At 37.3% G+C, this 22,145-nt stretch overlaps 4 protein-coding genes and 1 pseudogene across 6 annotated transcripts; 2 read left to right on the top strand and 3 right to left on the bottom strand.

Annotated features, from left to right (window-relative positions):
• Positions 1 to 2,101: 2,101 nt before the first annotated feature.
• On the bottom strand, positions 2,102 to 7,168 carry LOC125216577 (GHMP kinase family protein). Of its 2 annotated transcripts, XM_048118330.2 has the most exons (11): positions 6,929 to 7,168; positions 6,504 to 6,558; positions 6,219 to 6,369; positions 5,645 to 5,742; positions 5,363 to 5,469; positions 5,223 to 5,275; positions 4,572 to 4,958; positions 4,276 to 4,380; positions 3,554 to 3,781; positions 2,977 to 3,099; positions 2,102 to 2,566 (listed from the first exon to the last, which is right to left on the bottom strand). In XM_048118330.2, exons 2-11 carry the CDS (start codon positions 6,509 to 6,511, stop codon positions 2,300 to 2,302), a joined length of 1,527 nt encoding a protein of 508 aa, XP_047974287.1. In that variant the 5' UTR covers positions 6,512 to 6,558; positions 6,929 to 7,168; the 3' UTR covers positions 2,102 to 2,299. The 2 variants fall into 2 exon arrangements, with proteins under 2 accessions (XP_047974287.1, XP_088925214.1); XM_089069088.1 differs by lacking the exons at positions 6,504 to 6,558; positions 6,929 to 7,168 and having other exon boundaries at positions 6,219 to 6,380.
• A 438-nt stretch (positions 7,169 to 7,606) lies between these two features.
• VPS25 (E2F/DP family winged-helix DNA-binding domain-containing protein) lies at positions 7,607 to 10,275 on the top strand. Its single transcript, XM_048112829.2, has 6 exons — positions 7,607 to 7,787; positions 8,555 to 8,694; positions 9,151 to 9,204; positions 9,277 to 9,365; positions 9,449 to 9,524; positions 9,952 to 10,275. Exons 1-6 carry the CDS (start codon positions 7,729 to 7,731, stop codon positions 10,071 to 10,073), a joined length of 540 nt encoding a protein of 179 aa, XP_047968786.1. The 5' UTR covers positions 7,607 to 7,728; the 3' UTR covers positions 10,074 to 10,275.
• Positions 10,276 to 10,783: 508 nt separating this feature from the next.
• Positions 10,784 to 11,281, top strand: LOC148931109 (3-ketoacyl-CoA synthase 12 pseudogene; annotated as a pseudogene).
• Positions 11,282 to 11,974: 693 nt separating this feature from the next.
• On the bottom strand, positions 11,975 to 15,972 carry LOC125214763 (protein IWS1 homolog 1-like). Of its 2 annotated transcripts, XM_048115906.2 has the most exons (12): positions 15,845 to 15,972; positions 15,589 to 15,761; positions 14,882 to 15,362; positions 14,332 to 14,448; positions 13,916 to 14,136; positions 13,656 to 13,785; positions 13,509 to 13,571; positions 13,207 to 13,284; positions 12,848 to 12,936; positions 12,697 to 12,753; positions 12,425 to 12,578; positions 11,975 to 12,313 (listed from the first exon to the last, which is right to left on the bottom strand). In XM_048115906.2, the coding sequence occupies exons 2-12, from the start codon at positions 15,606 to 15,608 to the stop codon at positions 12,215 to 12,217; spliced, it is 1,509 nt and encodes a 502-aa protein (XP_047971863.1). In that variant the 5' UTR covers positions 15,609 to 15,761; positions 15,845 to 15,972; the 3' UTR covers positions 11,975 to 12,214. The 2 variants fall into 2 exon arrangements, with proteins under 2 accessions (XP_047971863.1, XP_047971862.1); XM_048115905.2 differs by having other exon boundaries at positions 15,589 to 15,904.
• A 2,462-nt stretch (positions 15,973 to 18,434) lies between these two features.
• Positions 18,435 to 21,773, bottom strand: LOC125213750 (DNAJ heat shock N-terminal domain-containing protein). Its single transcript, XM_048114462.2, has 2 exons — positions 18,947 to 21,773; positions 18,435 to 18,657 (listed from the first exon to the last, which is right to left on the bottom strand). The coding sequence occupies exon 1, from the start codon at positions 21,709 to 21,711 to the stop codon at positions 19,027 to 19,029; it is 2,685 nt and encodes an 894-aa protein (XP_047970419.1). The 5' UTR covers positions 21,712 to 21,773; the 3' UTR covers positions 18,435 to 18,657; positions 18,947 to 19,026.
• Positions 21,774 to 22,145: the final 372 nt, after the last annotated feature.

Raw genomic sequence — 22,145 nt, 5'->3', positions numbered from 1 at the left:
TATTTCTGACTAAAAAATTGCGGTTGATAGATATGTTTCATGATGTAGTTTTCTGTCTCATTCAGGCGACTCCTTGAGTTGATGTAATTTAATTTCATATTTGTAGGGATGGAGTTGCCAACACAACGTAGGGAACCTGCAAAATGGTTTTTACCATCCAAAAAATTGCTAACTAAAATGTGTCTCTTTGATGAAATATCACCCCGCTTTATATTACCTTCGTTCCATAGTAATGGAGGCGTTTCTTTTCGGCACAGAGATTAAGAAAAATTGTGTTAGGTGAGTTAAGTAAAGGGTGAATAAAGTGGAAAATGAAAAAGGTAGAGAGATGAAGAGAGAAAAAAGTAAGAGAGAGAGAGTAAAGTAGGTGTGGAAAAATGTGTAGACTTTTATTAAAAAAGGAAATGATTCTATTATTATGAACATACCAAAATGACAAAATAACTCTATTACTATGGAACGGGCGAAGTATTAGTACTATATGTCAAGATCATCGTCAATGTCACTCACAATTCAAAATATTTCTCGACTTTGTAGAGCAAAGTCCAAATGAAAAAGTCGAATTCATTTGGCTGCTAGTTTGACAATTACTCTACTGCACTATTTTAGTAATAAATGAAGAATCTTAACAATTCTAGTAGGATATAGTCTCACTTTTAATTAATACTGGTAGGATATGGTCTCTCTTTTAACTTAGCACAAGTTTTTATAAAATGTGAAGAACTTATAATAGTATAAAAAATTAATGGGATGTGATTCTCAATTTTTTTTATATACTCACTACGTCCAACTATAAATAAGTCATATTTTATTTTAGTAAAAGAAATAACACAATTTATACTCTATCACTTTATTCTATATGGTATTCATTTCTTTACTTTATTTTTTCTCATACTTTCTTCTTTCTTCATTTAACTCATTAAATAATATTTCAAAATATTATATCCAAATTTTATAATAAAATATGAATGTAGTAAGCTAGTGGAGTGCGAAATCCAATAGGCAATAATAACTAATGAAATAGGAAAATTTTAACTGTATAGCATTTATTTATGGTAAAAATGAGACTATGATAAAAAAAATGCGGTAAAAAATAGGATTGTGTTTCGTCTGATATCAGAAATGATATTGTGAAAAGATATTTTATTTTGTTTTATATGCTACATTAAATTTTATGTTCCAATGTCAGGGGAAAAAAGAAAAAGATGTGGAGAACATGTAGAGGACCACATGAAATAAATGTACACAAACAAGCAATACAACCTTGATGTTTACAGTTGCATTATTGTCATAATTGCTTCTGCCCCACTAACACCATTGTACTATCGAAACTTATTATATACATCATGTTTGATTTAATTTAGGGGATAATTAGGCACACTTACAACATCATTATTAAGATAAGATGCTCATGTCTTTTTACTCCACTGCAGAAACACAATCAATAACAAAATCTACACTCCTTTACTCATAATTTTAGTCTGACTTTTAATTGATTGATATGTAAGTCTCATAAACTGATCTAGTGGCAATTTTAGGCTTTAGTGATTCTTGACGTCGAAATTTTAGTTGGTATCTAATCTATCTATGTCATTTTTACGTATATAAATTCAATGACATGAAAAATATGAAGCAATTGCATTTTCTCACCCTTGAGAAGAATAGTAGGAGTATTAAGTATTTGCCCATCAAATTAAATGATTCAGTGTATGTAAGTAATGAATGCTAGTACTTATAAGCTTTCTTTGTAAATAAAATAGGATTCGATTCTTGATTTTTACCATGTCCCACCTTATGATTATGAATTAGTATCTGCAAATTAGCAGATGAATTAGTCACTAGAACTGATTTTACCTTTGAAAATAATATGAACTCACACCTATTTCCTTTACCTTAGTAAAAGATTTTTTAAGCATATATATCTCTCTGTCGTGCAAGTGCTTAATATGCATCCATGTGAGATGCGTATTTTAATAAGGGAGAAAATATGATAAATATGTGTGGCCATGTGATTACGTACCAACAAGGGTAACCCAAGAAGACAATTGTTCTTCATAATTTCATATTCATTTTATATGGAGTAAAATAAATAGTAGTAGTGTTGAAAATGCACATGGAACATCTCATACAAATTATTATTGTAAAATACAACAGAAATGTTCTGTTTCCTTATTATCTTGCAACAAACACAATATTTTAACAGTGGTAATAAGTTAAAATCCTGTATCAAACTCACTGAAATTTAGCTACCTGAGTTTCAAATGACAATACCGGTAAAAGAAGTAACAAACATTTAACTTCACTTGATTCGAAGGGCAGAAACCGCACCAGTTATTTCTGTTGCCCGAGGGTCGTTGCTTTCCAAGGAAACTCCGCGAGGGTCCTCTCTTACTAGCAAGGCGAGCACATTGAGGGAGCTCCAGACTTTGACCACGTTGCTGCCCGACTCCCCCAAGGTCACAGCAAAGACTGCATCAAATCCACCTGCACCAGGAACACCAGCCAACAGAACACCTTCCATATTCATCGTTGTATCCAGCAGTTGAGTTTGTGACTGGGGCTCAATCTGGGAGAGGTATACACCGCGGGAAAAAGGGTCAACCAGATATGAAGAAGTTTGAATGGTAAAGTCAATGTACAATGCATACTAGCAGAAGGACGAGTCGAACTCATCATTAGATAGCCGACTTTGATAGAAGATGAAAAAGCTTCAGATTCAAGTGCAATGCATGGTATTGGGATATAATCTTTCCATTTAAATATATTGGTTAGTCTCTTCTGATGCATGTGTAAATGGGTAGATACTTCTACAAAAAGTCGTATAAGAATCTAAGCAAAACATTGGTGGATAAACTAACATAGAATTTTACAAACAAGCAGTTCTGAGATCAACTTATAAATCTATTATATTCATTTAAAACAAATGATTAAAATAAACTCAAAATGCCCCAGGGCATAAAAAATAGAAGAGCTTACGGGAATCCCAGCTGCCTCGCCCATCTTGCGCATGTTACACCTGATAGCAAGCATGGCATCTCGAGCTCCTAGTAATGCTTTAACAACTTCTAATTGATTTGGTTCAGGAGCTTCATCTCTCCACTGTTAAGAGAGTAGCCAGAAACATTATTAGTGAAAGAAGTCATGCTTCTACAGATCCAAGCTTTATGGCTAATTATGTACACATTCCATACTCAGCAAAAGATTTAGTGAAGTACTACATGATACATTCCAGTGCAAGTGTGCAACACTGATTATAATAATACTCTGATTCTATCTGATGGAATAAAGAATACTCCCTCCGTCCCAAGGTATTAGACCAACTTTCCCTTTTGGGATGTCCCAACATATTAGACTCATTTCCTTTTTTAGCAAAAAGCATCTATCTTATTTTATTCTCCACCTACTTTTTTCTCTCTTCTCTCCCCTACTTTTTCCCTCTCTCATACTTTACTCTCTCCATTTTAACTATTTAAATATCAATTCCTTAAATCGTGTGACCAAAAGAAGTGAGTCTAATACTCCGGGACGGAGGGAGTACTAGCTAAGTCAGTACCTTTTCGGATGTGACAGTGCTGCATTTGATAATGGTATATTTATAATCATCAATGTTTATTTCTGCCAATTTGCTCAAGGTTTTGAGGTGCATCTCAAGAGCAGAATTAGCTTCTGACAACTTCTTCCATGTTTCAAGGGAATTTTGAGGGTCTGACTTTTGCCACTTCTTTACAGCACCGACCATTGACGGTGTTGATGATCCACCACTTCCTGGCTCTCCAAGTAACTGGAAGAGAATAACAATTATGCAGTGATACAAAGAAGATTGCCAGGAACTTCATGCTAAAATAAATGCATCGAACAGCATTCCTGGTTTTTCAAGTGCATGTGCAGGATATCGAATATGGACATCTTAACTATTTTTTGAGGGTCGTTGAGTCAATAATATCCATACCATATAAAGCAATAAAAAATACTTGAAATAGAGTGCATGAATGCTCGTTTAGGATAATAAGAAATCCAAGTTTAGGAACCTGATTGTATCTGGTCGGCAGAGTATCTGACTTGGAAAGACAAAGGTCTAAGTGCATTGCGCGGGAGTACCTTATAGCAAGTGCCAACTACTAACTAAGGTTCAACAGTAATATGCACAAAACAATACAGCCATTTAATGGGAAAGTCGGGGTATCGTTCCCGATACCATCATACCAGTAGTAGATAAGCATTTATATTAGCATTATATCATCAATCATCATATGCTATACATATTATGGAACTTACTAAAGTCATCATTGGGGGTAATGAAAATTTAGTCCTCTCATGATCCCAATTAGCTTTTAGCACATTCCCTATGGCCTCTTCAATTGGAGTCCCTCGACCAGCATCCTGCATTTTAGTAGTGAATTAATTATACATATAACACACCATGTTTAGCATTCATCTTAGCTACACCATCAATGCTCTCTGACTCTCTGAGGCAGGTGAATAGTAACCACAAACATGCTTTTATACACAGCTCCAAATTCAAAATTCCACCCTAGAGTAAAATCATTGGGCTATAACAGAACATTGAATACCTGAGCAGAAGAAAGTACTTCTGGTGAAAATCTGACATACCGCTGACTACCATAAACAGCAGAGCTCACATCAAAACCACTACCAACTTTACCCTGCGCTATACAGTGAGCTGTTTGAGCGATAACGTGCACGACATCCAGGTCTGCGGAAACTCTATCCCCTTCAAGAGGACCACTGAACTCTGAGGGGAGACTGACAACTCCAAGGTAATGAAGTAAAGCAGCGACAACAGCAGTCGTCATAGCTGCTGACGAGCCCAGCCCTGTTTTGGCAACTTCAGGCTTGCTCTTTTGTCCATTTGATTCCTCCTCATTGAATGCAATTGAAGTAAAAGGAGGAAGTGAAGCCAATGATTCGGAGGTCAATGGTAGGCCACGTGCTTCAATCTGCATAAGGCACAACATAGCTGACATTTCCATACTAAAAAATAGACAGAAATGAGCTCGCCAAGGTGCTGCTCTTACAGTAAAGATGCTTCTCAATGAAAAAAAATAGTGATCTTGCAGCTATGTAAAAAATATTCGCATTCAGATACCCAAGAACTGACCATTAAAATGAAAATTCAACTGTATTTGACATTAAGTTGAAGGACAAACTAGTAAAAAGCCCCAACGAAAAAATCCAGAGGAATCACTGCAGAAACAAATTACCTGATTCCTATATGAATAGAACTCATTGCAACCTAATATAGTAATGTCAAGACCTGCATCACTAAGCCAGAACCGGCATTAGAACTTTGGAGATCTATTAAAAACAAATGCAATATCCAATGCTCCGTATCAGACTTTACCTCGCAACAAAAGTTTTTGCAACTCATCCTTCTTAGGTTGATCAAACGTGGCACAAGCCGCTGCTACAACATATTGCAGTGCATATTCAACAAACGGATTCCTATCACTGAAGTTGGAGAAGCCAAAAACTCTCGTCAGTAATTAGCCATGCTTATCTACCTACGTTTTTGTGCATATGATGATAATTGGAGGAACTCTGATATAGTTTCCAGTTATGAGTACACCCACAATTTACAGACTAATGTTATCGGAGAGAAATACAGACGGATACAGTGTTTCACCTAGAGGATACACTCTGTAGCTGGAGATTCTTGAGCGACAATTTGTACATAATTTCTCTTCCCATCTGAGGAGACGTCAGTTTCACATCTGTCCATGCCTGGAACACAATGTTGAATAGCATAACCATTTGATAGAAGGTAGGAAAAAGGATATCACACTTTGTTCCTCAGATTCTTGGGTTAAACAGATGTAAACAATATAAAGAATGCATGCCAACTTCAAAAAAAAAGCATTTAATCAAGGACGACACTCATTAATCATAGCTCGCCATGAAGTTTCTCAAACATAATGCACAACCAGACCTAACTTTCGTACCTGTTAACAGCAAAGAGCAACATTCTAAAGCTAATGGCCAAACCACAAACCTTGCAACATATAGAAAATCTAAAACGAGTTCCACTGTAATCTATTTGAACTGATGAATAAGCACATATCCCTCAGAGTCTAAAGATATCCCAAGAAAAAATTTGCAGGATATGAAGATTCATCATAGTTTTCAACCAACAACGACAATATCATTTCTCATCTTTAACAAGAACACCAATAAATATGCAGACAGAGAGTGTCACATACCCATGCCCAACTGTCGGGTTTAATTTCCTCATAAAGCGGTTTTACAATTGCATAGAATCGAGCATTTGTACTCAGCACAATCCCAGCATTAGGCCTCTCCAAAACAAGGTAGCCTCCAGTCATTAAAACCTTCCCCGGAGCAGAAGCAACTCTACGGATCATCAATCACAACCAATACACTCACATTTATGGACATGACAAACCCAAAATGTAAAATGAAGGTAAAAATATGTTTATCATACTGAAATTGCAAAAAAAAAAAAAAAGCTTAAGAGGATGACTCACACTGCCATTTTTCACAAATCACCACTTTGTGCGATCTTCGAATTTCGGATTGTACCTGAGCAGAGCAACAGTTGAATTCAGATGCATATTAACAAGAGCAAACAAACACGATTGAACAAAAAGGTAATTTCATTCCACTGAGGAACAATAAAATCAAACTCAAAATAAGTAACGTCGATTAATTAAATTTGTTTCTTCAATCACTTCCCAAATCAGGTAAACGCTAAGTCACATTAAACTGAACATTAGCTCCGTCCATTGATTGATTGAAGAATCAAGGGATGCTGTAGATTGTTAAATTAAGCCGTGATTCAACTAGAAAAAGGTTTTCTTGCCGATCAATGACAGGTAGATCACATACTAACATGAATGATACCAAAAATAAGCATCTGGAGAGAGAGAGAGAGAGAGGGGGGGGGTAGTACCGGATTTGGTGGGAGCAGTGATGTGGGAATGAAGGCGACGATAACAACCAAGTAAGAGCAGCAGTCTTTATGAGTGTGTAAATTTTGACATTTTAGTATTGGGATTTATGACTTTCAAACTTGTACAGCTTATTCAGCGGCCCAATTTCCCACTTTATTGCATCCACCATTTCATGCTGGAGTGGTGTGCTATCTTCCTTAAAAAATATGATTGGAAAATTATCAGAGGCATTTCATCGAACGCCTTGAATCCGAAATTTAGAGTGTAATAGCCTAATAGGTAAAAGGTGGACTGATTTTCAAGAGGTGGTTAATTAGCTTTAGCTTATAATTTGATGAGAGGAATTCTATACTAACGCATTTGGAGTACATCATTTTCATTAACTAATCTTATCAAATTTAGGAGTAATTCACAACGTATGGTAAAAAATAATTTAAATTATAAGTTTTCTGTTAGTTTTTAACTCTTATTTAAATTAAATAGAAATTATTATTGCGCAACTTATAGTAGGAGGAGAAAATAATTTCACTTACAATTTACTAAATTCCAGTTAGAATTTAATTAAAAATTTAAATAGAGCGTTGGTAGTATCAATCAACTAAATTTTGTCTACTGTAAAAAAATTAATTCTACTATAATGAAACATTCTTAAAAATTAATCTAAAATATAAAATTCAAACCTTTAGGCGAGTTCTGCCTTCTTCGATCGATATCACGGAAAAAAGAATACGCTTTCGACTGTCGAAGGTTTTGGAGTTTTTGAGTTTAGAATTGAATTGGGAGACAAAGAGCAACGGATATGCAGACGTTGGGTGAATTCAAGCTGCCTCATTTCTTCAATTACCCTCCCTATTTCACGTAATACTTCTACTATCTTCTTTTGATATCTTTTTTTTATCAGTATTAGTTTTTGTTTTCGCCTTGGCAGAGTTTGGGGATGATATATGGTTTGATTTTTTATTTTTTTTTATCAGAATGTATATTGTCGTGTTATTTTGTTTTATAAATTGCGAGACTGATTTGGGATTTTCTCAGCTTGGATTGAGCAATGAAAATTTGATAACACTGGAGAAAAGGGGAAAAGTTAGGGATTTTCACTAGTTGAATTAATACAAGAATTGTGATCTGCTAAGATAGTTTCGATTCAGCTAGTTTGACATCTGTTATCAATTCCATTGATTGTAATGATGTGTAATGCGATTTTTCGAGATTGTTGCTTGGAGACTCGTCTCTTTAGAACTTGTGTAGTTTCGTCTTAGTAGGGAGTAGTCTCGATGGATGCTTGAATTCTATGGAAAATGTTCAACAATTCTACGAGGAAAATTTCTTAAGATGCTTGACTTTAGGCACTGGCATTGCCATAAATTTATTTTCTGTCGACTGAATGGAGCAGTAATACTTTCCTTGTTCTCAGTGGAAATAGTCATATGAATGTTGAGGAAAGACAGAATTCCTTATACAGAAATTTTGTGTAGCTAGTGAGGCTGCTTAAACCTTTTTATAGTTTTACGTGGTGTCAATGGATACTGAGTGTGTCATAGTTTTAGTAGTGTTTGCTTTATTGGGAGATCTTCGGGTGATGAGCTTTGGATTTTTTGGCATTTAAATTTTTTCAATTACTGTAGTTTGCAGCCAGTGAAGGACACCAGGGAGAAGCAGATACAGCTCTGGAAGGAGCTGATACTCGAATATTGTCGGACACACAAAATCTTTGTGGTTGGACTCGATGAAGACTTCCCACTGTTTAGCAATCAAGTGATTGAAAGTGAGAATTATTCTTGTGGTTTTGTTTCTTGAATGTATTGATTAAACTGTATCGGAATTTGTTGTCTTCTCTAAAAGCAAACAGCTTAGAATGTTGAATTACTGTGGTTTTTGAGAATCGGATAGTTGCTTGTTATTTGCACTACTACTGATGTTGAGATAAAAAACTGAATAAGGGAGCTCGCTTTATGTCTTAATTAGAAGAAGCTGTAGTATTTTGTAGGAGTATCCGACTATGTCAAGTACTATTTTATCAAGGTCAAGCTGGTTAAAATGTTGACAAATCCCATAGAAAATATGCTTATTAGCTCCCTATACTTGATCAATTATTAATATCCGTATTAAATACAAGAGAGCTATGCATGAACTGATTTTTCACATACCAAATCTCGTTTTCCTATTTATTAGTAATACATTTTACATTTCCAATGTAGTGATATGCTTGTGATCTGTGCAGGATCCCTAAGTCATGAAGCTAGGGAGGCATTTCTCTCAGCTCTAGTATCAGAAGGTATGTTTTCATTTTGCTATTTTGCTATTTGATGAAAGCTCTTGTTTGATCACTATAAGTTCTACTTGACAGGACGTGCCGAATGGTTGGATAAGAGTCATAGAAAATGTCTCCTCCTCTGGCATCGCATACCTGATTGGGCCGACCTTATAATAAGCTTTGTGAGTATTGCTAATCCTTTTGCCCCTTAAAATTATCTCACGAGTTTGTTTTGAGCATGATTCTTCTCGTTACCTTTTATTAGGTTAGGGATAATGGACTTGAAGACAGTGTGATGACTGTTGAGGAAATACGTTCAGGAATTGAGTCTCGAGGGACAGGTAAACTTCCCGTTTTCGCCATGGCAGGAAACACATTGTTTGGTGGTTTAAATATCCACACAACGTAACCAGGCAAATGCAATATAATCAACGCTGAGTTATCTGATTGTCGGTCACATAAGATGATATCGTGCAAGTCCTCTTTAAATAACGTTTTACCTAAGACTTGCCTCTCCTGTTGTTAAAAAAATGATAGTTGGATAACAGGATAAGTCATCAGGTGATCCGACGTTTAGAGTGATACCTTGTAGAATTATATGTCCTCCACAATCTAGTGAATACTATCTTGCCAAGTCAATCTTCCTTCTATCACTCAGAAAGAAACAGAAACGTTATAGGTTATATTATGTGCAACAGTTCTCACAATAAGAAGTTTTATTTCAACGACACCGTATATATATCTCTGATATAACTGTGGTGCATGCAGAGCTTCATGGAATGGACCGTACTATTCTTATGCGAGCCCTAAAACACCTAGAACACAGGGGGAAGCTCGCGATCTTCAAAGGGACTTCTGCCGATGATGAAGGCGTCAAGTTTTCCATATAGTTTGTGTAATTGCATAAATGATTGGACTTGTTGTGGAAACTGGATTCTGTCAAATTTTTATAGTTAACGGATGTATCAGTCTCCCCTTCTGTAATTCTGTTTATTTCGCAAGAGAGAAATAGCAGAAATGATAATGATAATGCAGAATTTTAGTTTGTTAAATAAAGAGTAAAGGCCAAAATTGGTCCTGAACATATAGTCATTTTACGTTTTTGGTCCTAAACATTATCTTTTGGATTTTTTGGTTCTCGACATATGTAAATTTGATCATTTTGGTCCTGAACATATAAAAATTTGATCATTTTGGTCCTCCGTCAATATTTCCGTTAAAAAACTAACGGTCAGCGAGTTTAATCTAGATTTTGACCAAATTAGACTTTTAATTCTAAATTATTACTCCCTAATTAATTTCCTAATTATTTTAATAAATATTTAATTAAAATTAGAAGTAAATAATATTAAAAAAATAGAAATCCTCTTCTTCTCCGTCCACTGCGACTCCTTCTCCGGCGGCGACCACCGCAAGCTGAGCACCAAATTCTCTGGCGAGATCATCCTCCGCAACAAGCAGCTCGGGCTCCACGAGTACAAATTCCTCCTCAAGACCATTGTCAGCTCCGGCATCGGCGAGGAGACCTACGTCCCCTAGATGGTCTTCGACGGCCGCGAGTCCCCCCCCCCTCTCCACCCTCTCCGACGGCCTCCTCGAGATGGACGAGTTCTTCCTCGACAGCATCCCCGCCCTCCTCCGCCGCACCGCCGTCCCCCCCTCCTCCGACATCGACCTCCTCGTCGTCAACATCTCCATGCTCTCCTCCGCCCCCTCCCCCGCCGCCCGCATCATCAATTTATACAATCTGAGACACAACGTGAAGGTCTACAACCTCGCCGGGATGGGCTGCAGCGCCTCCATCATCGCCATCAACATCGTCGAAAACATCTTCAAAATGCAAGCAAATTCAACAGCAATGATCGTCACATCCAAATCCCTCAACCCCAACTGGTACATGGGAAACGACAGCTCTAAAATGCTCGCAAACTGCCTCTTCCGCACTGGTGGATGCGCCCTCATCCTCACCAACAAGCCGGCTCTATCGAAAAAGGCGATGTTGAAGCTGAGGACCCTCGTCCGGACCCAATCGGGCTTGAGCTCAACGGTCTTTCCGGCGTCGGAAAGAGCTTCGATGAATTGGTGGAGGGAAGCGTAGGCGGCGGAGAGGTTGGAGTAGAGGACGTGGTTGGAGGGGGAGAGGTTGCCGGAGGAGAAGGCGGCGTTGCTTTGGCTTCGTCGGCCATAATTTAGATGATTTTAAATGAATAATTATTAAAATAATTAGGGAATAATTAGAGAATTAATTAGGGAGTAAAAATCAGAATTAAAAGTTTAATTTGGTCAAAATCGGGATTAAACCTGTTGACCGTTAGTTTCTAACGGAAATATTAACGGATGACCAAAATGATCAAATTTTCATATGTTCATGACCAAAAAATCCAAAAGATAATGTTTACGACCAAAAACGTAAAATGAGCATATGTTCAGGACCAATTTTGGCTTTTACTCTTAAATAAATTAAAACAACAAAGTTTTGATTGGAACATAAGTTTTATTTTATTCACATTGGTATTGATTTTCTTTGTAGGAGAACAATCAGAAAAATTTAAAGTATAGTAATTGTATTCAAAAAATAAGTTCGGAGGAAAAACTAAAAAATGTTTTAAGTTTGTGTATTGCCCCTAATAGTAATAGAATTATATTGGACCTTAAATGTAATACTAAACCGATATTGTTTTAATTTTTCTCTCAAATTAAATAAAATAGGTTAACCATGAAGGCCTTAGTAACTGACTTTACAAAGTAAATTTCCTCAGCAATCTACTTGATCAAAATTAGACAGACTGTATAAAAACAAAATTTAATCATTCCGTTAAAAGAGAAATAATAAAAGTAGCATAAAAAGATTACGTCTCCAGTATCCAATTCCAGGATGGGAAGGATACATATCATACAACACATTATTGGAGATTGATGAACACAACAAACACTTCCTCTAACGCATTTCATCCTAGGCAAGAAACTGGTTACTCCCAGCAACGCACCATGTTCCCTTGACCTCGTCCTAATTAATACCCGAATGAGAGGATTACAGATATTTCACCATGCCACGACCCTCCACGCTGAGCTTTGTAGCCTGCAGTTGCTTCCGCTTAGGCGCTTTCAGCTGTTGCAGCTTCTTGTTCATCTGCAGATATAAAACAAGGGATTACATAGCAACAATATCTTCAACCTTACATTCTTTTTGAGAATTGCCATTCCATCTGAGAGTTGCTTGTTTAATGAAAGAATTACCAACCTTGGCCCTACGCTGATCTTGTACCATTTGTTTAGCACGGGCTCGCACTGCTTCTGGGTCAACCTTGGATTGAGGACGGACCATAAAGTCCATGGACATTGCTTCAGGCCTAGAGGCATGTTGCCTCGAAGAAGACTGACTAGATTTTCGCTCCCTACGCATTGATACTTTACATCAGCAGATAATTTGATTCGAACATCGTGATAGTAATAAACAGGTTGAAGTTGCGATGCAAAAAAGGAAGCAACAGCCACAATGCAACTAATTCTTACTGCGAAAAATCTAGGTCATCATCCCGCGACGCCCTTCCTGCTGCATTATTCACTGCCCTGTTGAAGATCAACAAGAGAAATTAGTTGGCAGTGCTGATTGAGTTTTCAAACATATAGAGTAACTCCATTTACAGGGTATATAAAAATTTACTTTTTTGCAGGTGTCCTCCTGTAACTTCTTTCATCCTCAAAGTTTTTCATGTCTTCAAACCTTGTGCTCTTATTGAAAATTGGCCGGCTCTGTATGAATTACATCCAGGAAGTCAATGTGACTAGTTAGTAATAACAAGCAACTGACAGATGATGCACTTTTCTCAAATAGTACAAGCAAACATGTGTTCATTTCATTTAGATGCAGAATGGTTCAGCATCTTCTCAGGGGAAAAAAAAATCAGAAATAAAAGGTTCAACTTCGGACCATAACAAAACCAGTAAATATCAATTTTCAAGCACTAACAATCGAGGAGTGACAAATTCTTCAATGAAACAAGAGAATAATAGCTATTTTACCCATTTATCCACCAACTCCTTAGCAAGTTTCCGGTTGGCAGTAGTTTCCTCATCAACCTTTGACAAAAACATAATAACCTGCCAAAATGTGATTCAGCATCAGCTTAATCCCCAAGCTAGCCAGCAAGCACATATACATAAATGCAGATCAGAAAGAACATGTATTTTGAATGACAATAGACAAAATAGAGAAAGAAAATCTTCTTGCCAGATCAACCATTCACTCTCAACAGGTATTAATAGTTTAATACTAGTAGACAAAATTTAAAGATATGAGAATATAAATTGAAGCTAACCCTGACCTTGCCAAGACCACTCTTTTTTAGTTGTTCTTTGCGGTCATATTGCTCCAAGTCAATTGGGAACTGCAGTAGCACAAACTATTAGCCCCCTAGCTGTTTAAACACATTGAATGAATAACAGTTTTCAAAGAAGAACTAATTACAGACATCATTTAGGATCTTCAGAACAGCAGCACGGACGTTAATGTTTGGTAAGCTTCCATCTGGCAAAGGCTCAAGCCAGTTCTTTAATAGAGTCAAAACTCCATGATCAAGAAACTCTTGCTGGAGTTGCTTTCTGCATGATACTCAATCCTCATTAAAACAACTCTAACTACAATCATATGAGCATGGTATAGGCCAGAAACTTGAAGGGAAACTTATAAGCATAAGAAGAGGCCCAGAATGTTTAAGGGTTAACAACTGACTTGGAGAGAACATCTGTCAGAAGGGAAAGCTTTTTCAACTTATTGATTGCAGGTTTCCCCTGTCTATTTAGCTCAGCATCTTCTTCTGCAACCACCTCGAGCTCAGCCATCACATTCTCAACTAGCAATGCAATTTCAGCCGGACTTTTTTCACTTTTCTTCTTTTTCCTTCCAACCTTAAAAAGATCCTTGATTTCATCATCCTCTTCTCCCTCTTCTGCCTACAAAATAAGGACGCAAGAGAAAAAATTTATAGTTCTGCAAATGCAGAAGAATAAACATATAACAGCAGCAATTTGACTTTCTTTTAGATGTAGGTTTACATTATAGATCTTACAAAGTTAACTTATAACAAAGGAACTGAATATTCGGAACTATAGTACAAGTACATAATCTAAACAAGATGTAATTCAAACCTCAGGAGCTCGACTTGGAGAATGTTCACGGTCACTTGCATAACGGTCAGAAGGATCTACGCCAGTATCATCGATGAAATTATCATCATCCAGAGTCCGAACACCTTCTTGGTCCTCCTGAATAATTTTGGGTGAAAATCAATCAGCATTGAGGATGCATGCCATCAAAACAAAAGAAGAGCAATAATGATGTGCTTAATATTGGGTCAATAAATCGTGAATTCTGCTCATTAAGGTATCAAATTACATATTCATATTCACAAAGTATGATATAATCCAAATTTGGCTAAACACACTATAAAAAGGCAAAACTACAACTTCACAAAATTTCAGTAAATTCACCATGTCCAATAAAAGTTCAAAATCAGATTTATCAAATTCACCCATACAATATAAGTACAATTTAGCAATATCTACCACCAAAGGCTCGTCAATGCATTTCATCCCAACAAGTAGATGGAACACGTGACAATAGCCTACACTACAAGCACCAGTTTAAGAATAGAAACAAATTCAAGAATAAAATAACTGACTAGAAAACGATTCTAACCTCAGAATTGTCGCCCGCAATAGTGTCCCACATCTCTTTCATCTCTGGATCTGCCTCATGATCTTTCATTCTTCCTCCCCCACTCTTCCTAACCTTAAACTTAGTTTCCTTCTCAGCCTTCCTATTTTTCTCCAGAACTCTCAATTTCTCTACATTATCCCTCTTCCTCTTTCCGCCATTGGAGTAATCATCTCTCACCAACCCAGCCACATCATCCCCGCGGCCATAATCCCCACCTAAATCATCATCATCGTCATCATCTAACCCAAAATCTATGGGGCCTGGTTCTTTAACAGCTGATTTTTTTATCAATCTCTTCCGGGGCTTAGAACTCGAGTCGTTGAGCACTGGAGTTGCAGATCTCTCCCTGCGGTCATATACAGAATCCTCTATGTCATCGAAGAGATCGTGAGGCTGCTCCTCTTCAGATCGGACATCATCATCAAAGTCCACCAATGGCTCGCCGTCTTCATCACGGTAGCTAAATTCACCACATAAAAAATGTCAATCAATTATCGTCTAACCCAAATTTAGTACAGAAAAACCCTAATTCACAAACTAACTCGTACATAAACAACAGGCAGCAATAAATCCACAGAAACCCCCAATTCCAAATCAAAACCCTAGCTCTATGCATACACACACAAAATCAATTAAAAAGCCAATTCAACAATCTCAAATCGGGAAATCGGGGGGCCAGAACTTACGCATCGTTCTCGTAAGCCATGATTGAATCTTCGAATCAACAACCCTCTCTCACAGTAGAAGCGAAGGAATTCGCTGAATAAATACGCTTATTGCAATCACAATATAGCGCGCGCGTGTGTGTATATATATAATTGTTGGGGCGATTGTAGCTTTCTTTATTTACTGGGTTTTACTGCGTGAATCAACAAACAGTATGAATCAAAAACAGACGGCAATCGGTGCCGAAGCCGTGAAATTATTGGAAAAATTTATTACCATAAGATTTGATAGATTCGCGGGCACAAAAGGAAACTGATATTGTTTGAATGAAATACTCTCACTACATCTATAATCAATAATCAATAAATATACAAAACTGGAGTTTTAATAAAAATAACAAAAATGCCATTATCTATAATAAATATATAAAAGTGGAATTTTGGTAAAAATAACAAAAATGTCATTATGAATAATGGCATTTTTAATTCATGTAATAATTGACAGAAGTGGATTATAGGAGTTTTATTTGGAGTAGTGGCTATTGATTATAATTGGAAGTGGACCTTTTATTTTAGTGGGAGTAGTAGCTCTTAATTAGTCAAGGAATGTGATAAGACGGTTAAACAATTGTCCATAAAAGAGACTATAATTTGATTTAGTTTGTTTCAATTGTTAACTTTATCGAATTGTTCATTCTTCATTTTCCATGATAGGTAATCAAAATTACTGCTGTTGAATTTTGACAAAAACTTCAAAGTGAATTAATTAGTAGTTGCATTGTTGGTTGCGTTAATTTTCATGTCTTTCAGTCACTAATTGTGTTTGGTCATTTTCTTTAAGTTTTTTCTTTTCTTCTTTTATATGTATGTGCTTTTTAATTATGTATGTGCCTTCTTTCAGGGATTCTGCTTCCAGCACAATTGATATGACACCAGAAGAAAGAAAAGAGCAACAGAAAAGGGAGGAAGCTTTGCACGCCAACAGTCTTCGTATTCCTCGAAGGTATGATTTGTTTTGTCATCTAAATTTATTTTGTTGTCCTTTGATTGTGCCGGGTTTAATGCAAAAATGTCTTATCCAGGCCACCATGAAATGCTAAAATGTATGCAGACGAGGATGTCTCTTCCTTGAGAAGAATCACCCCAAACACGCAAAAAGGCAGATCAGATGAGGCAGCTGGAGAGGTTCAGGATTGCAGGTGGTGAGGTTGCGATCGATGATGGGCTCGACATTAGGGGTGGCCGAAGGTGACGACCTTCTCAGCCAGGGAGAAGATGATGACACCGATCTCCACTCCACAGAGGGTGCAGAGCTCGTTGGCCTGCTTGAAGAAGCTGACTTGGTGGTGGTTTTTGTTCCCCATGCTAGGCTTCTTTGCTATGGTGTGTTGTTGGTTTTGTGATGAGGAGAGAATGGAAGAATTTATACAAGATTGTGGGATGGAGAGCTGGAAATTTGGATATAATGATTTTGATTATTGTGTGGATTTTGTTTTTCTGGTGAGTTTGTGTTTTAGTTTTCGTTATTGTGTGTTGATTAATTGATCAATCGTTGTTTTGGAATTTGGAGCACAAATCAATCTCATATGTATGTTCCACCGTTAGTAATAATCTATTTATAATGATTTAAAAAAATAGTATGTAAAATTATTAATATGTAAATCCAATATACTAACAAATACGTGTATAATATTAGCGAAATATTAAATTAAATATAAAATTTCATCAAAATTTTATCACAACAAATTGATGAAACATGTAATGGGATTGAGAAATGTATAAAAGTGGTGATTTAATTACCTACTTTTATAACTTATGAGATTGAACCAAAAATTAATTAAGAAATTATGATTTAATTGACTAATCATAAAATAGATATAAATAATTTAATTAAACTATCATAATGTTAATAATAATATGTATGTATATTTTTGCCAAAATCACCAATCAATATATTTGTGTGTTTTTTTTCTTTGTTTGATTTTATATATTTTTAACAATTGTTTTTTATTTTATATATTTATGATTTCAGATTTCATATAATGATATTTTTATGAATTTAAAAATCATTTTACATTATAAAGTAAGATGAAATAAAAGAAAATGGGTCGTGCATCGCACGTGGGTGATAATTTTAAAATCCTGTCGTAATTTATTTAATAACGAGCTGGGTCGTTCAGTGTACCAAATTTAAAGGATTATTAGTTTTGTCAAATTTTGATTATTTTTTTATGAACTTTAAAAGTAGTTACCACAAAGTTTGCATTATGTGTAATATTCTCAATACGATGTGAATATATTTTCGATGAAAACGTATTCTATATGGCCAACTGTGAATCATTTGTGATATTTTAGACTATTTTTAAAGTCAATGATAAATAGGATAAAAAGCGTCATATAAAGCCACATTAATTTAGTTGTGTTTAGGATAAGAATAACGTATGCATATTAGTAGTAGTATATAAAGATTAGCCACTGTGGGAAATAACACGCTACAAAATATAGTCCTTCATGTGATATTTTAGACATTTATTAAATTTGCGGCAAATACCAAAATTACGTTAAAGTTCTTAACTTGAGTAACCAAATCTCCATTTCAAAAGAGAAGTTATTTTTATTTTTGTTGTGTCGACTTTTATTTACAATTAAATTTGTAAAGTAGACTATATGAATAGTCTATTTATATTACTATTAAAGATTATGGCTGATACAATCCATTAAGCGTTTGAAGATCTTGTTAAAATTGTGGTGAAAGGATTTGGATTTGGATTCGGATTCGAAACCATCATATCCATATCTCAGGAGTCCAAAATTCCTTCAAAACAAAGAGAAGAACTCACTCAGAAACTCTCTCTTGCAAGATCAAATGTCCTAAGCAATAAACTTAAGTAGTGGAGTAGTATTAATTACATACGTTACAGATTAGTAAACGAAATCACAAAAAAAAACCGACCTAATTTCTAGACCACATAATACAGCTAGCTACAAATAGAGACACCGAGTGAGACACTACACTAGTAGTAGTAGTAGTTATTTTAACACATTTCCAACTTCCAGCTTCCAACGTCCATGCCGACCACCTTCTTCATCCTGAATAATTTTGTGTAAAAACCAATCAACGAGGATGCAAGTCATCAAGACATAAGAAGAGCACCAATCACGTGATAATATGAATAAAATTCAACATATCATCCCGTGGTATGTTCAGTCAATCACAATTCAACATTTCTCCTCATTCTAGTACCAATACAAGATATTCCAGCAACTCAATCTATGAGTTTGTATATCATTTCATCCTTCCAATATAGTTTTAAACACAGTTTATCACCCACGAAAGCAAGGAAAAAACACTGCACATTAATAAAGGCCATAGTTTTACCCAATGATAGGCAGAGGAAACATAAGTCAGAGCAAGCACGCCATTGTGTCGTGCGAGGAGCATCTTTTCATGAGTAATAACTATGACAAACTAAGCAACTGAGGTGTAAGCGAAGCAGGGTCTAGCTCCCAACAACCCTTAGGAAGGCCAGAGGCTTCTTCACCAAACAGTTTCTTTGAAGGTATCTGGTGTGAAAATATTTTGATGTCTTTTGCTCCAAGGCATACAACAGCGTTAGCCCCGATTCCCCTTCTATTGAACACAGTCCTGAACCCTTCGACCTTCTTAAGATACGCTATACTCAATCCATGTACATCACTATAACTGCTTAAAGTTACAACAATGTTGTAGCATCTCTTGCCCTCAATCATTTCGTCACTTTCTTCAGCTTCTCGGCCACTACTGCTATATATTGCCCAAACTGAGCCTTTCTTAGGATAGATTCTATACAACTCCCTGGCTGCTCTTTCACAGTCCACAAGATGAGAAAATAAATTCAAATATCTAATGGTTACTCTCCTAGTAACACGGAAGCTCCCACAAGAAACAAAATATCCATTTTTCAGCCTACTTATTGATTCTTCATCTTCATTATTTTGAGGCATCAACCAGCTCAATGTCACCTCAAAAGGGTTTACAGAGACAATTTCATTGATCAGAGCATAGTGCCTCGGCATTGCATCAACATCATCGTATAATGCCCACACTTGTCCTTTCTTGAAGCTCCTCTCCCTTCTATCCTTATCAAAATCATGAAAATCAGAATCATCCACGGCCATTATCTCCAAATCACCCTTTTTGTTAGCAATGACCCTCTGAAAATCTAAATCCATGCCATTATTTGAAGATTTTGTATTCAATATGTCCAAGTTCCCATACTTTGGAACTCTACGCCTGCCTTTGTTCTCCTTTATGACGTCAATTTCCTTTTCCTTCTCTTTCTCCATCAGCAGCACCTCCGGGACGCCTTTTTCTGATGATATATCCTTCTCAATCTCCGAAACACCCTCTGTGTCGGCATCTAGCCTATGAAGATCTGAATCCAAGCGATTCTTTGAAGATTTTGTATTCAATATGTTCGAATTCCCAAACTTTGGAACTCTACGTCTTCCTTTCTTCTCATTTATGACATCCATTTCCTTCTCTTTCTCCACCAGCAGAACCTCCGATTCGCCATTTTCTGATGATATATCCTTCTCAAAACCCAAATCACCCTCTGTGTCAGCATTTAGCCTCTGAAGATCTGAATCCACATGATTCTTTGAAGATTTTGTACTCAATATGTCCGAATTCCCAAACTTTGGAACTCTACGTCTTCCTTTCTTCTCCTTTATGACGTCCATTTCCTTCTCTTTTTCCACCGGCGGAACCTCCGAGTTCCCTTTGTCTGATGATGTATCTTTCTCAATCTCCGAATTAAAATAATTCCTTGAAGCTGCATGCACAGCTTCAAGATTCCTAATTTTTGGCACTCTCCTCCGATTTGAATTCCCCCTCAAATTCACCACCTTCTCCTTCTCTGCCTCCCCTCCCCTCTCCTTCGCCATCTCCTCTATCATCACATCCTCCATCTCCTCTGCACTCTCCTCTTCTCCTAAATCCTCTTTATTCCCCTCCCCGTCCTTCTCGGTTTCTCCCACCACTCCGTTTACCCTCAACTTCTCAGCATTAACTTTCTTTGCCTTTGTAGTCAATTTCCCCACAACTACCTTCTTCTTCGGTTTCTTCTTCTTCACCATCATCTGCATTTGGGACAATGTCATACTTTCCTCTTCCCTACCCTCCCCTCTTTTACTCATCTCATTCTCCACTATCTCGACCTCACCACTCTCCATTGCCTCCTTACCTCCATTAATCAAAGTTTCCATTTTCTTGAATCTACCATTCTCAACACCATGGCCGTCTCCGGAGTCCTCCACCCTCTTACTCCTCTTCAACACACCCGTCCTCGCCATTTTCACCCCCAACCCCTCAGAAACCTCACCTAAATTATTATTCCTCCTCTTCACCCCCAAACCAAACTTCTCCACACTCCCCACATAGTCCCCTTTGGAAACTCTCTCCCGGATTCGAGCACTTACCCTTGTATTCGCCTCACTCTTCTCATTCTTCCCCTCATCTCCATTCCGCTCCTCAGCTTCCACAGCCTTGAACGTCTTCATACACCCCGGGCAAACCAAATTATGTCCCAAATACTTCCTCTCAAACTGATGCAGCAGCTGGCAAGCCGAGCACGCCGTCCTAAACGTCTCTCTTGACCCCTCCTCTCCAATCTCAACCGCCACCGCGCCCGCCGCCTCCGACTGCATCGCAACCCTAAGCCGCACATCATACTCCTTCCGCCTGATCTTATCCGACAGCACCCGCGCCGCCTCCCCGACCAGCTTGAACGCCTCCTCGGACGCTACGAAGGGGTTTTTATCGGGGTGAAGCGTCAAAGCTAACTTCTTATACTGCTTTTTAATCGAATTGATGTGCGAGAACCTCTGCACCTGCAGAATCATGTAGTAATCCGGCGTCGGCTTCTGATTCTCGCCGCCAGGGATGGGGGAGGCGGCGGCGGCGCGGAGTATTTGGAAGGCGGTGAGCATCTGGTGCAGGCCGGAAATTGAGGGATGGAGGTCGCGGGCGCGCTCGGCGTATGCGACGGCGGAATTGAGGTCGCCGGAATTGTACTTCTCCTCAGCTAGCGCTTTGAGACGGAGAGCTTCTTCTTTGGAGTGGGCGGCGTCAATTGAGCCCGATTTGTCGTCTTTATCAGACATTGTTGCAGAGGTGAATGAGAATTTGGGGAAAGGAGATAAATTGGGGAAGGGTTTTTCCAAATTTCTCGATTCAAGTAAAGTTCTCGTAGCTGCAGAAACACCCCCAACTTTTAATTATTTTTAATTTGACCCCAAATATAGAAATTTTTGGTAATTGGAATTGTGACTTTTTAAGAGAAATTGAGGAATGGACGATATTTGTAAACAATGTGAGATCTAATAATATACTCCCCCCGTCTAGTAATGGATTGCAAACAATGTGAGATCTAATAATATACTCCCTCCGTCTAGCAATGGAGGCGTTTCTTTTCAGCATAGAGATTAAGAAAATTGTGTTAGTGAGTTAAGTAAAGGGAAAGTAAAATGGAAAATGAAAAAGGTAGAGAAATGGAGAGAGTAAAGTAGGTGTGAAAAAATGTGTGTTGACTTTTACT

Source organism: Salvia hispanica, chromosome 3 (assembly GCF_029641045.1).
Source record: "Salvia hispanica isolate PSC_SH4W2 chromosome 3, Shi_PSC_v1, whole genome shotgun sequence".
Lineage (NCBI taxonomy): Eukaryota > Viridiplantae > Streptophyta > Magnoliopsida > Lamiales > Lamiaceae > Salvia > Salvia hispanica.
The sequence above is the reverse complement of the archived record's forward strand: the minus strand, read 5'-3'. Positions and strand labels throughout refer to the sequence as shown.

Coding starts and splice junctions, on each gene's coding strand:
- LOC125216577 (XM_089069088.1), bottom strand. CDS start 6,380: ATGATCCGTAGAGTTGCTTCTGCTCCGGGGAAGGTTTTAATGACTGGA. Junction 5,743..6,218: donor AACCCGACAGTTGGGCATGG/GTATGTGACACT, acceptor ATTGTGTTCCAG/GCATGGACAGATGTGAAACT. Junction 3,100..3,553: donor GCACTGTCACATCCGAAAAG/GTACTGACTTAG, acceptor CTCTCTTAACAG/TGGAGAGATGAAGCTCCTGA.
- VPS25 (XM_048112829.2), top strand. CDS start 7,729: ATGCAGACGTTGGGTGAATTCAAGCTGCCTCATTTCTTCAATTACCCT. Junction 9,205..9,276: donor CTCAGCTCTAGTATCAGAAG/GTATGTTTTCAT, acceptor TCTACTTGACAG/GACGTGCCGAATGGTTGGAT. Junction 9,525..9,951: donor AATTGAGTCTCGAGGGACAG/GTAAACTTCCCG, acceptor TGGTGCATGCAG/AGCTTCATGGAATGGACCGT.
- LOC125214763 (XM_048115906.2), bottom strand. CDS start 15,608: ATGGCTTACGAGAACGATGC. Junction 12,754..12,847: donor AGGAGGACACCTGCAAAAAA/GTAAATTTTTAT, acceptor GATCTTCAACAG/GGCAGTGAATAATGCAGCAG. Junction 12,579..12,696: donor GATGACCTAGATTTTTCGCA/GTAAGAATTAGT, acceptor ATCAATGCGTAG/GGAGCGAAAATCTAGTCAGT.
- LOC125213750 (XM_048114462.2), bottom strand. CDS start 21,711: ATGTCTGATAAAGACGACAAATCGGGCTCAATTGACGCCGCCCACTCC.